Raw genomic sequence first — 14,482 nt, forward strand, 5'->3', positions numbered from 1 at the left:
CCTACCCATGAGAAGTGCTTGAACAAGAAAATCGAGATGTACAATGTACTCACTCTGGTGGCTGGAAAAGACACGGCCACAAGAAACTTTGCAAAACAATTTGGTTACATTGACTTGTCTCCTACTGTGGATGCGAACTGCTCAATTGACTTAGATGATAGTAGTGACAATACTACGGAAGGAATGGAAGATCCATCAAGAGTTAATAGAAAGTGAAGTCGTGCCACTAATAATGATGATAAATTTGCAATGCTCTCGGAGCAAATTGGAGAGGTTGCTTGTGCATTAAAAAAGATGAGTCAAAATCAGTTGGATGTTCTTGAGCTCTACCAAGAAGCGATGGAGGTTGAAGGTTTTGATGAAGCCACCCTTGTATATGCCTTTTGTTATTTGGTGGACAATGAGAAAGTTGCAAAAGCATTCATTATCAAGAGTGCCAAGCTAAAGAAGTTACGACTTGAAGATTTTGTAAATAGAAGAGGAAATGGAAATTGACAAGTATTAGACTTTGGATGTTTGCTCTTCATACTATCCGATACTATCTAAACTATGGACTTGTTTTTTTATTAGTTGTTGCAGTAGCTATCCAAGCAGGTTTTTCTAATGTTTCATGGAAAGATAGATACATTGGTACTAACCCAACTATGAAATGTTTTCTATCGGTTTGCTTTTTGAAATCATGTCCATTTTCCATTTCAGGAGAACACTTCCAGAGAGTCAGGTTTCCTTTTCATTTTGCGAGTTCAAACACTAGATTTGCTAGAGTCCTCAAGAAAATCCATTTATTAAGTAACATTGACTTAATAAATTAATTTGGAAGTGAGAGGCCCACCATTGTGGCCGGTCGCCCGAGGCCGGCGAGCTTGACCTTGTGTGGCCGGTTGCTGGTCATCTCCGAGGCCTAGCGACCTGCGGAGGAAGAAGAAAAAGACAAAAGAAAAGGAAATAAAATTAATAACTTATAATTAATAAAGAAATAATATAATATAAAAAATAGTATAAACCTTTTGGTGCTAATCAAATCGGCTTTTTTTTATATGTGAGATTAGTTATATTAAAATCGTTTTCTAAATGAGAACCAACACCAAAAAAAAAAAATATTCGGCAACATATTACTAAACAAAGAAAAACAAACCATTTTTCGGGGAAAAGGATTTCCAGGAAATCGCTTTCCGGAAAACGAATTCCCGGAAAATATTTTTCTTGAAACAAGCACATCCTAAATCTTGTTCTTCCAACCCATTACATTGGCATTGGATCGAGGAGCAGACAAGTCACAAACTCTTTAAAATTGGTCCAGGCATTAACGTGGTGGTCCGTTTAATCTTCATACACTTGTTTGCACACTTCGCCTCTTCCTCCGTATCGTTTCATGAAACCCTCCACAGAAGACATCTCGTGACCACTCTCTTGCTCAGACTGAAAAAACAAAAAAAAAAATAATTTCTCGTGGAAGTTAGTTTTCTCCTGTTGATAAAACCTATGAGACAAAAAGTTGTATAGCTTTTGTATACCTTATCGTGTCTGGCAATGTCATTCCTGAGCCGCCCGATTACTTGCAAAGCCTTCACTGTCTTGGGGTGGCCGAATAATAACCGGTCAAAAGCATCTTTCGTTATGAATGATATCTCCCATTCCCAGAAACGATGTCACAAATATCAATTCGCTACCGATGCTGGTTAATGCAACGGGCGGGTACTCCTCCATCATCCGAACGTGGCTTTGGTGGAACTATTTGGCTTCCACCAAGTATGCTCTCACTTGGATTTTCATAAAGAAATCATTATCAAACCTAAAGCTACTTCAAAAAGACCAACAAGGAACTTCCCACTTTGGATGTCCTACAATTATGCTAGGAAACTAAAGAGTAGACTTCCACGTCAACGATTTAGGGCTGAAATTAGCTAGGCAAACTACATTGGTAATTCGACCCAAAAAAAAAAAAAGTTGTTCCCTAGCAGTCTGACAAGACTGTCATTATTTTTTGACCCCGCGATTTTTCAATTAATGAGTGCTTTATGCAAAACACGTGGTGATGGTGTGTGCATCTACGATCGAAATAACCGACAAGTACTACCGGACTGTCATGGAAGCATTTTTCAAAAAAAAAAAACTACATTGGTAATTCATTACAAGGTTTAGGACTACATTGGCAAGCTCTCAAAAGGTCTAGGACTAAATTGGCTACTGGATTACAACTTTTTGGACAATTGCCCCTAATTAGGACCGACTGTTCAATTTTCCCAAATTTTACATGTCGAACATTTTGTGAAAGCCTGTCAATCATAAATGCATTGTCATCTGTTCATTCGATGGCCTCCATCACTACTTTTAGCTCGCTTGATTAAAAGAAACTATTGATGTGAGATTGTTTAGTTCGACTAATGAAAAGCAACTTCACAGTAGAAAAACTACTGATATATCAATTTCATTGCAAAAGACGAATCAAGAAAGTTGTGTGCGCCCTTCGTTATTGAAGTGATTGATTTTGTTTTCCTAACCGGGCAGAAATCAAGTGTTAAGGCAATCTCTCTCGAGGCTGTTTATGAGTTCATACAATTAGAGGAGAGACTTGACCACTGTTTATAGAGTTTCACCGTCTCACCACAGCCGAGCTCAACTCGGCTCGCACAAGCCAAGCCAATATTAAACTGATTAAGAATCTTTATATCTTACCTTATTAGATCAACCCCGTAAAACGGTAAATTATAATCTCAATTAAAGTAGCCCGCATCAGCAAAACTCTTTATCCTCCCATTCTCACAAACGAAGTGGTTGGTACGTGATCTTGATGGAACCATTTGGCTTCAGCAAAAGTACCCTGTTACGGGTTTTTTTCGTCTGAGCAAGAGAGAACAAACGATGCAAAACGTTTTGGTCGCTCCTCATATCCCATCAATATAGAACTACTTGGCGACGAAGAAGAACTTTGGAAATGCAACTTGCACGCATCTTTTTTTTGTTCTTTCTTGGATCAACATGGTAATTGGATAATCAGATCGCCTAATACACAAGGTAGTTCATTGGAGAGTTACGCATCTTCTATGGACAACTGGTGAAAGAGAAAGGCGCGATATGGGAGTTCGATAGTCAATTACATAATCGAATTCTCACACGTCGTCAGACAACAACGGTTATGAACAATTTTCTTCTAGACTAATAGAGATACCGATAGAAACTATATTCTCATTGCCAGTCTGAATTAAAAATAGTTGAACGGATGCAATATGGAAAGTTCTTACCGCTTCTTTTGCATAGTAGAGCTCGTATGATGTTCCCTTATGTTAGGATTAGGCGCACAAAAGCAACAAAATAGAGAGTAAATGTGAGAAAAAGAAATCAAGACACATAGGTTTATCTAAGTTTACCCTTAAACTAGGGCTACATCTAGCAGAGTATTCCATTATAATTAACACCTTCCACCTCTCTATTACAACTCTCAATTACAAGAGAAAGAGAGATTATATTAAACAATAGTTATTCATGGGCCCAAACCCAAACTATAAATAAAACACATACTCAAACTAAAAAAGCTCCGTGACGTCCAGGAGGCACTATCCCCTTGAAATCCCCATCGGAGCGGCCCTCGTATTCTCACTTGATCACCAAAGAGCGAGATTTTTGTGCTTTCATATAGATGGAGAGTATGAACCGCACCCCAACGCATTCTCGGGCATTGCTTTCCCAGTATCATCATAAACATCAGGAAGTGCCTTATAGTATACTTGCATGTACTTCGGCAGTCCATCTATGGCATCAATGCTCCACCCGCAATCCTAATGGAAATACGCCAGATTGTTATATGGATACCATCGAGAGCTCGTATTTTTGTTTCTGGATGAGCAAGACCTCAGTTATTACCTTTCAATAGCTTCAGTGAAGAGTTCCAATTCTTCCAGAGACATCATAGATGTCATCAATAATGGAAGTCATGCTTGGTCAGAATTCTTCTAGCGAGTACGAACTCTGGCTCGTAATATACTCCCAGAATCCAGAAGTAGCACTCCACAAGCCTGTCTCTTGCAAATGGAAAGTTCCTCTGCTACGTCTGATTCCCTCCACCACCTGTAAATTATTTGCCAAATCCAATGCATGTTAGGCACTTCATTTATCAAATACTTCAGTATTGTTAGACAATATGGACCGACGAATTCACATGACTCGGTTCTCTTTGAAATATGTAACTGAGGGTTTAGCTACGATCTGCAGATGGAGAACAGTTTGCGCCGCAAAGAAAACAGAGAGAAAAGGGGAAGAAGAGTTGGGAACTATGAAAAGTTTGCGCTCCATTTAAGAGTTGTAATTGAATAGCCTCATGCATTGTTTACCCTAATTGCGGTGCCTCCTGTCGGAGCTAAATGCATGTTGGTGATTGCTCCTCCACAACCTGAAAACCTTCGATTATGTCCACCGGGGCATCACTTCCTCCAAATTCTTTGTAATCCCGAACTTTTGCCGATATGATAAAACTATCGTCGGACTGTAAAAATTGGCAGCTCGCACGGACAAAGAATTTGTTAAAAAAGGAACGGTTATCTTGTGTATCATTTTCTATATCAAAATGTTTTGTACAATGAAGTTATTTATAACATTTGTATTATAGCTAATGAAAAGGAAAGAAATTATACTAATTCTACTTCCCTGGAATGTACGTGATCATTTCCTTAATTCAAGGATTTGATTGTCTCGATTTCTTCATCGATTAATTGTCAATTAAGGGCATAATTCATGCATATCCCTAACAAATGCAAGTAGACGGAGTTGGCATTGGATTAGGCAAGTTCCACCAAAGCTTAAATTTTGCCGGTGTAACATTGTTACCCCAAACTTTGCCCAATGTGACACCCATACACCAAATTCTTTTTCCGTACCACTAACACCCCCAAACGTATATTACAAAAACTAACTTGGTTACTGATGTCCAGTTGTAGTTTGTTCTTTTTTCTCTTTTCTAGAACCATATATCAACTTGGTTGGTAATATCCAGTTAGTTCTTTTTCAGCTGTAATCATCCAAGTTCTAATTGAAGAGAGGTTTTTAGCCTCATTTTAAGCATTGGTTTTTAATATCTTATTCCTAGGGAGTTTCTGAAACCTGTCATTCAAGAGAGTTGAGAGCATGAGAAACTCCTATTTTGTCATTGATTCTTGTGGGTTCAGTTGTAATCTAGGATTGGACAATGCTTGATGTAAGTGTCTCAAACAATTGTAATCTTCTCTTTGTTGACTGCAGTAGAATGATCTTGTCGATCTCTGCCCGTGGAGTAGGCACATTGCCAAACCACGTAAATCCACCGTGGTCGAATTTCATTTTATGCTTTATTTCTCACTCAAATTGCATCGTTTGTTTGCTCTTTTGCATTAGTCCTAAGAGATAACAAACTAAAGTACTTGCCTCTTCAAACTCTGTTAAGTCATATAGTCAGAAGTAACCCATGCCGTTCTCAACGATTAAGCGCACGGAATGCTTTTGCCCCTCAGATGACAAATAGCATATTCAAACTTTGGGATTCTGCCTCACCGACACCTACTGATGTGAAAACCAGGCAAAGGTAACATTTGTTGAACAACACATCTTGTTGCAATAATCCCGTGAATCGACTAAAAGTTTGCAGAATTACAGTCCAGGATAATAAAGAGTCGCTTCTGAATAATTTCTGCAGAATGTACAGCAATTGTGATAATTGCGGAACTGCTATAAAATGACTAAATATATCAGTCACTTCCTTGTCGTGCATGAAAGGCGATGTCATGTTTCACAAGTGAATTACATTCTGTCATATTTTATAGTTTAACTTCAATGGGTATATGAGGATGAGGTGTCTATGGCTTTAACTTAACAGAAAGGTCACTTTTATGCATATAAATGCGAGAGAGATTATGAAGCTGCTGATTGTTTCCAAGTTGAGAAACAGCATTTTGTGCCTATGGAAGTAGCACATTTACTGTAAGATGCAAGTTTGGTAATGTTAAGTCTAGGGAAAATTACCAAAAATAGGTCATAAACATATTACACTTGTGTCAATTCAATCCTAAACTTTTCAATTTGGCCAAAATAGATTTAAACCTTCTGACAATTTGTCAATTCAGTCCTTCCGGCTAATTTTGATCGAAAATTACTAAAGTGGACGTGGGACGTCCTATGTGACACATTTGGCACCGACGTAGACTTCTAATTTTTTTATAATTTGTTTTTTTTTTTCTTTTTCCTTTTTTCTTTTTTTTCTTTTTTTTTCTCGTTTAAGCCCAGCGAGAGTCGCCAATCACAGGTGAGGGCGAGCCAAACCTTGTTGACCACTAGGTGAGGACCACGAAGCCCTTGCCAATCGCGGGCGTGGGCCGTGAAGCCTTCACCGAACTTCGTAGAAAGAAAGAAAATAAGAAAATAAATAAACAAAATATAGTATAAAAGAATAATAAAGACTATCCACATCGGCGTTGGTTGTCTATCCAACGTGGCACTACCGATGTCCACTTAGGGATTTCTGCCTAAATTTGCCGGAAAGACTAAATTGGCAAACCATTATAAGGTTCAAAACTAAATTGATCAAATTGAAAGGTTTAATACTGAATTGGCACAAATATAATATATTTATGGCTTTTTTGATAATTTTGCCGTCAAATATCCATAAAAAGTTGGCATCTATTGGCTCCTGTAAAAGGTCTAAGAAAAGAAGTCTATTATTAACGAAAGAATTACATTGTGAATTTTGTGATTAAAAATGATTAGAAATACCTTGTACTTGTTTACTGAAAAAAAGAACCATCTTTGTTACATGGACTAGAATGAAATCATAGAAATGAACAAATTATCATACGATACAAGAATTGTCTATGATACATATACTAACTTAATTGACCTATTCATCGATATGATATGTTCACTAAAGAAATTGTCTAGTGATCGATTACGCCTATGGCCCCACCAATGTGATTTCCCCATTCTCTTATGAAATGCAACAACTGAAAAGGCTTCCTTTTTACTTGAATGTGCGACATTTCTACTACGATGAAATTATGTTGCTCTGTTGCTGCACGTATTGCCTCAATATTAAACATAAACAATTGATAGAAATAATAGTTCGAGCACGTAAAAATTGGGCGTGGGATCAAAATTTTCCATTCTTGTTGAAAATATCGTTTGAGGGAGAGAATTTTTCATTTCGTGTTAGCTAATTTATTTCGCGAAACGAACGCATACCATTCGCCGTATAATAAACTCGTCAAAAGTCGACGGAGGCTCAAGTAGCTTTGGAAAGACAGAACAGCGATGGGCTGCACATCATTTCAAAGGGGACTTATTCGGAATGTCCAGAGCCTCTGCGTCAACTAAGATCCTGATGATTCCGGATGTCCTAAACCCGATAAATACGATGTACAAAATAAAAATCCTCTCTCTACACTTTCTGCAAGCTTAGTCGAATATGTGCTGATATACTTTCAAAAGTATGATCAACTCATTGAAGGCATAATCCAGCAGGAGACATGAGCTGCTTTGACAACGGAACTTCGTCACTTTGCACATAATATAGAATAGCACGTCCTCACGATAAAACCTAATAATGGAATTTAATGGAACTTATATACACAAGGATGTCTGCTGTAAGGAAAAGTAGATACAAAAGATCACGCAAGAACAACAGGTAGCTAAAATAAAGAATGAACAAACAGAAAGATAGAATACCATTAGGCAGTTGGAACATGAATATAACAGGGCAAGCTATTGGATCACATGGTGAAGACGATCTGCAACGCCATGTACATCCAATAACTCTTATTACTAAGATGGGGTTTTTCAGTTTTTTCTCCGTGAATATTTGAAACTCCGGCCCATTTTCAGTACCATGCAGAAGCAGAAACCAGGAACCTGTCTTTCCAGCCCAGAAGCATGCCACCATCCTTCTCTACCAACGTATAATTCTCAGAGTAGTACCTCAGCAGGTTCCTTATGACTGAATTAACGTAGCTACTTAAAGGGTATTGCCTAAATCCTGCCATCGTCAATCTAGACTTCCACTTACCGAACAGCTCGTGCCGCTCCACCCTCTCCTTCCCCTCGCACGCAATGATGTTCACAATGTCCCTAGCCAAACAGTGCTGCTCTACGTTTATCCTCTCCTTCCTGTCTCTAGGCAGGGTCACGTCGATGGACTCGAACATTGCCAAGTAGTAGTCGAGGGTCTCCACAAACCTAGTCAGAAACGGCGTCGTGTTCGTGTTTGACTCCTGCTCGATCAATGTGATCACTTTCGGAGAAAGCGATTTCACCATCCTCAGGAGCCCATCCCTTGGATTGGTGACGTCAACACTCTCGTCTGGCGTGTGGTGTAGCTGGAGTGGGAAGTTCACTGCGAGAGCTTCCCCAGGCCTGACATCAAGCATGCCACGAGTAACATCTGGGGCAAACACCGGCAAACCGTTGAACTCCACCGGGATCTTAAATTCCTCAGAGATAGCCGCCAACCTTCCAGCAACTGCTTCCAATCCGGCCCCACGAGCGTACTTGGAGACCAAGTCATCAATCCCTGTAATCCGCACGTAAGGGGGACCGCTAGGTCTCAAGGCAAGCGCTTGAAGGAGAGTCATCCACTGGGTGCCCTGAGCAATTTGGAAGTCTATGATGTGTATCCGATCCTCGTTTTTGCATGCTTCGGCAATGGCTCCATTCGCCGCCATGTACCCAAACTTCAAGTATGGGCAGATCTCATACAGAATGTGCATGTAGGAAAGCAAGTCTTTGCCTTCAGGCTCTCTGCATCGAAGGGCACGGTAGATGTTAGAACCCGATTCCTCTTTCCTGGCCACAAGTCCTTCTATCATGTAGGCACCAAGACGCTGTAAGGGCTCTCCACTGATGGATACAGCACTCCTGGCTTTTTCAATCAACTTCTCAAATTCGTGCATGTTGTTATCAGAAAGAGATTTCGCACAGGCAATCAGCAGCTGCTTCAAATCACCTGGAGGAACATCTTGAACCGATGATTCCTCAACAGTTTCTTTATGTTTCTCCGCATGAACGCTTTTACCCGTTTGGCTCTGAATGAAAGCAACAGCATCCTCAGGGCGAATAAATTGTGAACCATGGGGATTTTGGTCCCACATGAGTTCCCCAATAGAAGTATCTGTGACACGCATTTCTTGTTTATCATCCATTAAGACGTTCTCTAGCTCTTGTAAGGTATAAGCTGCGTTCTGTGAATGAAGCTCATTTTGCAGTGAGATGGGCCTACCAGAACATGAAAGCAAGCTGTCTCTGCACCCGTCTTGTGATGGGCTTGACCTTTGGAAACAGCTGGTGGTCTCGAGTGAAGAGTTACAAGAAGAGCTAACTCCTGAATAATTGTCCGTAGAACTGTGCTGCTCCTGACTATCGCTTAACACGCTGAGTGTCTCACTATCAAAGTGTGTCGAAAAGGGTGAGATAGGAGATTCCCTAATTTCAAACTTCGAATGCCCAAATAACCTGCTGGGAAGAGATGGAACAGTTGGATGAGAAGATGTGAAAGATAAGCCAGCACCTGTCTCACTGTATCTGTATGGTGGGTGTGATTCCATGCTTTAGCAGTATCATGAGCCTCTGGTCAGAAAACTCTCAGTTAGCTCATAATAGATCACAACAGGAGATGTATCCCCTGGGCTTTCCAATAGCTAGTGGACTTTCAACAGTGGCTCAGGATGAACAGATATAGCCCCCTGCAATTATTTGCAGATGCTAGTTAAGTCCCACGGTCATTAAGATGTACAGAGGCACTAAGGATAAAGGATTTTGTGAGGTGCAAAATAGAGAGGATCGAGAACAGAAGATCCAAGCTTCATGAAACACGCACGAGAAAAGGAAGACTAAAACAGCCAAAGCGAATACAAAAGATAGGATTTGCCCTATTGAATCTCATGTCTGTAACATGCACGCACGGACACCCAAACAGAGAGTATCGATATCAGTTTATTTTGATTTTTAAACAGATGAAATTCCACTGTCTTAAGAAATCAAAACTGAAATATCCCTTGTTATCAGAATCTGAAAATGTTGCATTTGAGGTTATTGTTTCAGGTTCTGTTAGGACCTCTTTTTGTTCAAAAGCCTAGGCAACTCAAAAAATGTAGAACTCTGAGTTATAAGCTATTCAATACTTGCATCTCAACTAGCTCTTGGACGAAACTCAGGCAGAGAGGTTGCCAGGTGGCTTACAAGCTCTCAGAAAAGACATCCTTGGCTCTAAGCTCTCATTCCTCATAACTGCACATATACTACTCTCTTTGTTCATTGTGAAGACTATTTTGTACTAGGAAACTAAAAAATCTAGATGCCATCCATGCTTATGGCACTCTACAAGCTTTACACAACCAAAAACAATGTAAAAGCTTCACTTCTTTCGCTTCAAAAGAAGTTTCAAATCCGCGAGAAAAAATTCATGAAACAAAAGCACCTAGATCAATCAACTCTCGATTTCAACTCGGTTCAAGAAAAAAATTTGAAATCGTAAACTCAAAGAAACTTCACCATAGGTTATACTTTTGTAGTGTCTCGATACAACAGAGAAACCAAGATGTTAGTGGCTCAAAAAGAAGAAGAATCGAAACCCAACTATTTAAATGAAGATAAACACATTCAAATGTCCTCAAACACCTGTGCGGCAGTATTACAAGAGGAGCAGAAGCATACCAGAACAACGCCCTCATCATTCATCAACCCCTTGCTTAATCAACCCAACTCAAATCCCAAAATCGCCGACCAAAAGAACACAACAGAGTTCGACAGCGAATTGGCTATGTCTCCTCAGTCTTTGTTTTCATCAGGCCCAAACAGAAAAAAAAAAAAAAAAACACAACATCAAACACAACACTAACTCCACCACATGTAGATGAACTTTCGGAAAAAAAGCAGAATGAAAAAATGAACGGCGGTGGATTACCTCAGCTCACACGACACCTCCGGAGTCAAAATCGAGGAACTCTGACCGCCTTCGAAGAGAAATCTGACAAAATGTTCTTCGTTCCTATGTTTTTCGCGTGAGGCGACTCGGAATTGGAGTTCGACGACGAAGAATCGAAAGAAGACGAAAGAAGACGAAGCTCGCATGTGGTCGTTTATATAGAAGAGATAGAGAGAGAGATGACGGATGCTTTTATGTCTTCTCCCGTACGGATGGACTAACGGTAACGGCGATGCTGGTCGGAGCGACGGAGACCCGCGTTCTTAACGGATGAACGCGCCGACCACACTCGCCGCGAGATGTGCGAACGCCGAAAGTTCCACGCTCTTTCTTACATGAGAACCACGCGCTTTGATTGATGCAAAGCTTGGATATGTAATCCGAAATTTTGTTTTCTGACCGCAAAAAGAAATTGAAAATTAATTTATTTCTCTAAAGGCCACGTGACAAAAAGAATGTCACTATGGATGATAAGACGCTTTACAAAAAGACTTCATATTATAATCGAGGAGGGAGATTTCCCATTGTTGTCGACCTAATAGTGATTTCTCTTAATATAACATGCGCAGCATTATCCGTTTCGTTTTTATAACATTTTCGAGAATGTTGGTTAGGAGTAACAAGGTTTTTGACTAGGATCGGCATATATGTTCCTTTTTATTCGCTCTATAGACTAGAGAAATGAGACGTGACCATGAAATTTTAATTGATATCATTGATATTTAGAAATGGTTAGTTAGGGATTATGATTAATGCGTGATTTTTCCGCTACTCTCTAGTTTTCTTCTACAAAAAACCAAACTGTATTAGAGTTTCGATTCGTTCTCGTTGTAGAAAAAAGAACAGAGCATGGATAAAGGGATTCCACCATGACAAGAAAAGGGAATATATTTTGGAGATGGAACCTCTTCGTAATCAATCACCGACACCGGTGTTTTTGTACAAATGGATCGAGAAGCTTTGTCAATTTTTCTCAATGCTCGACTTGGATTTTTTGTTTTTTTTGTTCATTTCTAGAGTTTTAAAAGAGGGAAACCGCAAGAAATCAAACAAAAGAAAATCCACGTTGATCGCTCGTACGAATCCTCTCATATAATTTATGTGATAATTATTGAAAAAATCATAAAACCTATTGTGCGGCACCCTATTCAATCACAAACTTTTCAATATGGGCAATTTAGTCACGATCTTTTTAACTATTTGCCAATATAGTATTTTCGTCTAATTTTGGCCTGAAAATCGCTGAAATAGATATCGGTTGTCTTATTTAGAGTATTTTTTCTAATTTTTTATGAATTTTTCTTACTTTTTCTATTTTCTATTTCTTTTCTTCTTTTTTCAAAATGGTTGGCGAGGGCTTGCAAGCCCTCGCCGTCGATGACCTTTGTAAATCTGGTTGAGGACGTCCTCACCCGGGACCGGTAAGGCTGAGCGAGGCCTCGCCACTCACAAGTGGAAATGTAAAAAATAAATTATAAATAAAAAGTGCAAAAATTATCCACCTACCCCTGTTGGTGTCCGCATCGGTAATTTTCAATCAGTCCACTAGCTCCAAGGACTTAATTAATCAAATACAATTTTCATTACCAACAAAATAGTTCTTAAATCTTTTATTCTGTCCAAAATTAATTTCTATTTTTGCATAGAACTCTTTTTTAGTTTTTTTTTATTTTTTTGGTCTAACTCTTTTTTAAGTTTAAGGAAGAAAGAAGGATGCGGGACCACAAAGATCACCAAAAAAAAAAAGTGGAAGTGGAGGCGCGTGGACCGCGGTGTTGGTTGAGTTCCGTCTGTCATCAACTGAGTGACGTGGTTGATCACGTGACACTAGCGTGACCAGGGCAGGTCAGATATTTTCTGATCGTCAGATTGTTTGTTTTTTTTTTTTTTTGTGGTCGGAATGATCGTCAAATTTGACCTTATCCATTAAATTCCCAATATTTTGACCAAAAAAGAAATCCCAATAGGAAAAAGCAGACGCAAAATGCGATGGCACGTGGCAATCAGACTCTCGTCCCTTTGACACTCTGATATTACGTGGCACGCGTAAGTACCTCCTACCGAAAAGAGCGAGAAAACATTGAGTGGTTTCAAAGCGCCACATCAGCGTGGCATTTTTTTTTATTTGTATCCAACAGAACTTGACACATGGGTATGACCCGAAATTAAAAAAAGCAATACGTTTCCTAGAATTAGAAGTCCTAAAATTTATCATGAAAATATAATTAAGTCATAAAATTTGAGTTCTTCCAGTAACACCTTTAATTTGTTTAACGAAAATGCTAACATGACATTTTTAAATTAATTTCTCTATCCTAAGTGGCATTTTTTTATTTTCTTTTCAATTATTATTTAAATCAAATTTAAAAAACTAAAAAAGACTAAAATATTATATTAAAAAAAAGGCTCAAAAAACAAACAAACTAACAAAAAACTATAGGGCGGGGCCTCACCGGTGAAGCGCAGCAACCCCACTACCCATCGCTAGAGGGGCCGACAAAAGTAGCCGGTCCCGGGCGAGGTGGCCGATGCTCGCCGGCCTCTCCGGCCCCAGGTGAGGCTTGCCTAGATCCGGGCAATGTCGGCCCTTCCTTGGGGCTGGCATCCATCGCCCGCCCCTAACGAGGCATCGCCAACCCACGTGGGCGAGGCATTTCAACTTCGAATCTAGGCAAGCCTATCATTGCTTACACTTCACTTCCATCGCATATGTTCCTTGCTCTTCCCCTCTCCCTCTTCAAACCCAACCGAGTCGATTCTCTTGTACAGACATAGCCATGGACGTGTCTTTAGCCCTCTCACGTCCACTCGACAATTGTTTGTTTTGCTGGTGAGCCCTAACGAGGCCTCACTAGGAGCAAGCGATGGTCGCCGCCCTCGGGGAAGGGTCAACGTCGCCCGGATTTGAGCAAGTCTCACTCGTTCTTGCCTAGGGTTGGTGACCTCTGCTGATCCCTTCGGCAATGGGGCTCATAAGAGGCTGCCTAGCCCTGTGCCCCTCCTCTCTCTCTCTCTCTCTCTCTCTCTCTCTCTCTCTCTCTCTCTCTCTCTCTCTCTCTCTCTCTCTCTCTCTATTTTAGCTTTTTAAATTTACTATTGTAGTATTTTTTTAGTTTTTTCAATTTGATTTAAATAAGAATTAAAAAATAATAGAAAATACCATGCTAGAATAGAGAAATTTATTAAAAAATGTTACGTCAGCATTTTTTATTAGATAAATTGACAGTGTTAATGAAAGGACTCAATTGCACCAATTTAATAAGGTTTAGGACTCAATTGTACTTTTTGCAAGTTTTAGATCTCAATTTCGCTTTTGTGATAAATTTTAGAACTTCTAGTGAATATATCCTTAAAACAAATACAAAAATTAAAATTTTCTATCTCTTCCTCCCTTTTCCCTTACTACAATTTAGCTAGGGTTCGGATCCGGCCAGAGTCTCATAGTCGTCCGCCTGCTCTTCTCCCATCGTCGCCACCGGTGGAGTCGCCGGCACCGTGATTAGGCCGACCCCCATCGGCGAAATCGCCGGCCATGGACTGCTTTCAAAC

At 39.8% G+C, this 14,482-nt stretch overlaps 2 protein-coding genes across 3 annotated transcripts in view; both read right to left on the reverse strand.

Moving 5' to 3' along the window:
* Positions 1–11,789, reverse strand: part of LOC115737309 ((-)-germacrene D synthase-like) — a 47,800-nt gene extending 36,011 nt beyond the window's left edge. The window contains exon 1 of the mRNA XM_048275391.1: positions 11,775–11,789. The gene's annotated coding sequence lies outside the window, so the exon portion shown is untranslated. The remainder of the gene's footprint in view (positions 1–11,774) is intronic.
* Positions 7,547–11,069, reverse strand: LOC115748333 (scarecrow-like protein 21). Of its 2 annotated transcripts, none has more exons than XM_048275388.1 (2): positions 10,913–11,069; positions 7,547–9,599 (listed from the first exon to the last, which is right to left on the reverse strand). In XM_048275388.1, the coding sequence occupies exon 2, from the start codon at positions 9,552–9,554 to the stop codon at positions 7,836–7,838; it is 1,719 nt and encodes a 572-aa protein (XP_048131345.1). In that variant the 5' UTR covers positions 9,555–9,599; positions 10,913–11,069; the 3' UTR covers positions 7,547–7,835. The 2 variants fall into 2 exon arrangements, with proteins under 2 accessions (XP_048131345.1, XP_030540681.2); XM_030684821.2 differs by having other exon boundaries at positions 7,547–9,692.
* Positions 11,790–14,482: the final 2,693 nt, after the last annotated feature.

The sequence above is a fragment of the Rhodamnia argentea genome, chromosome 2 (genome assembly GCF_020921035.1).
Source record: "Rhodamnia argentea isolate NSW1041297 chromosome 2, ASM2092103v1, whole genome shotgun sequence".
NCBI classification, from domain to species: domain Eukaryota; kingdom Viridiplantae; phylum Streptophyta; class Magnoliopsida; order Myrtales; family Myrtaceae; genus Rhodamnia; species Rhodamnia argentea.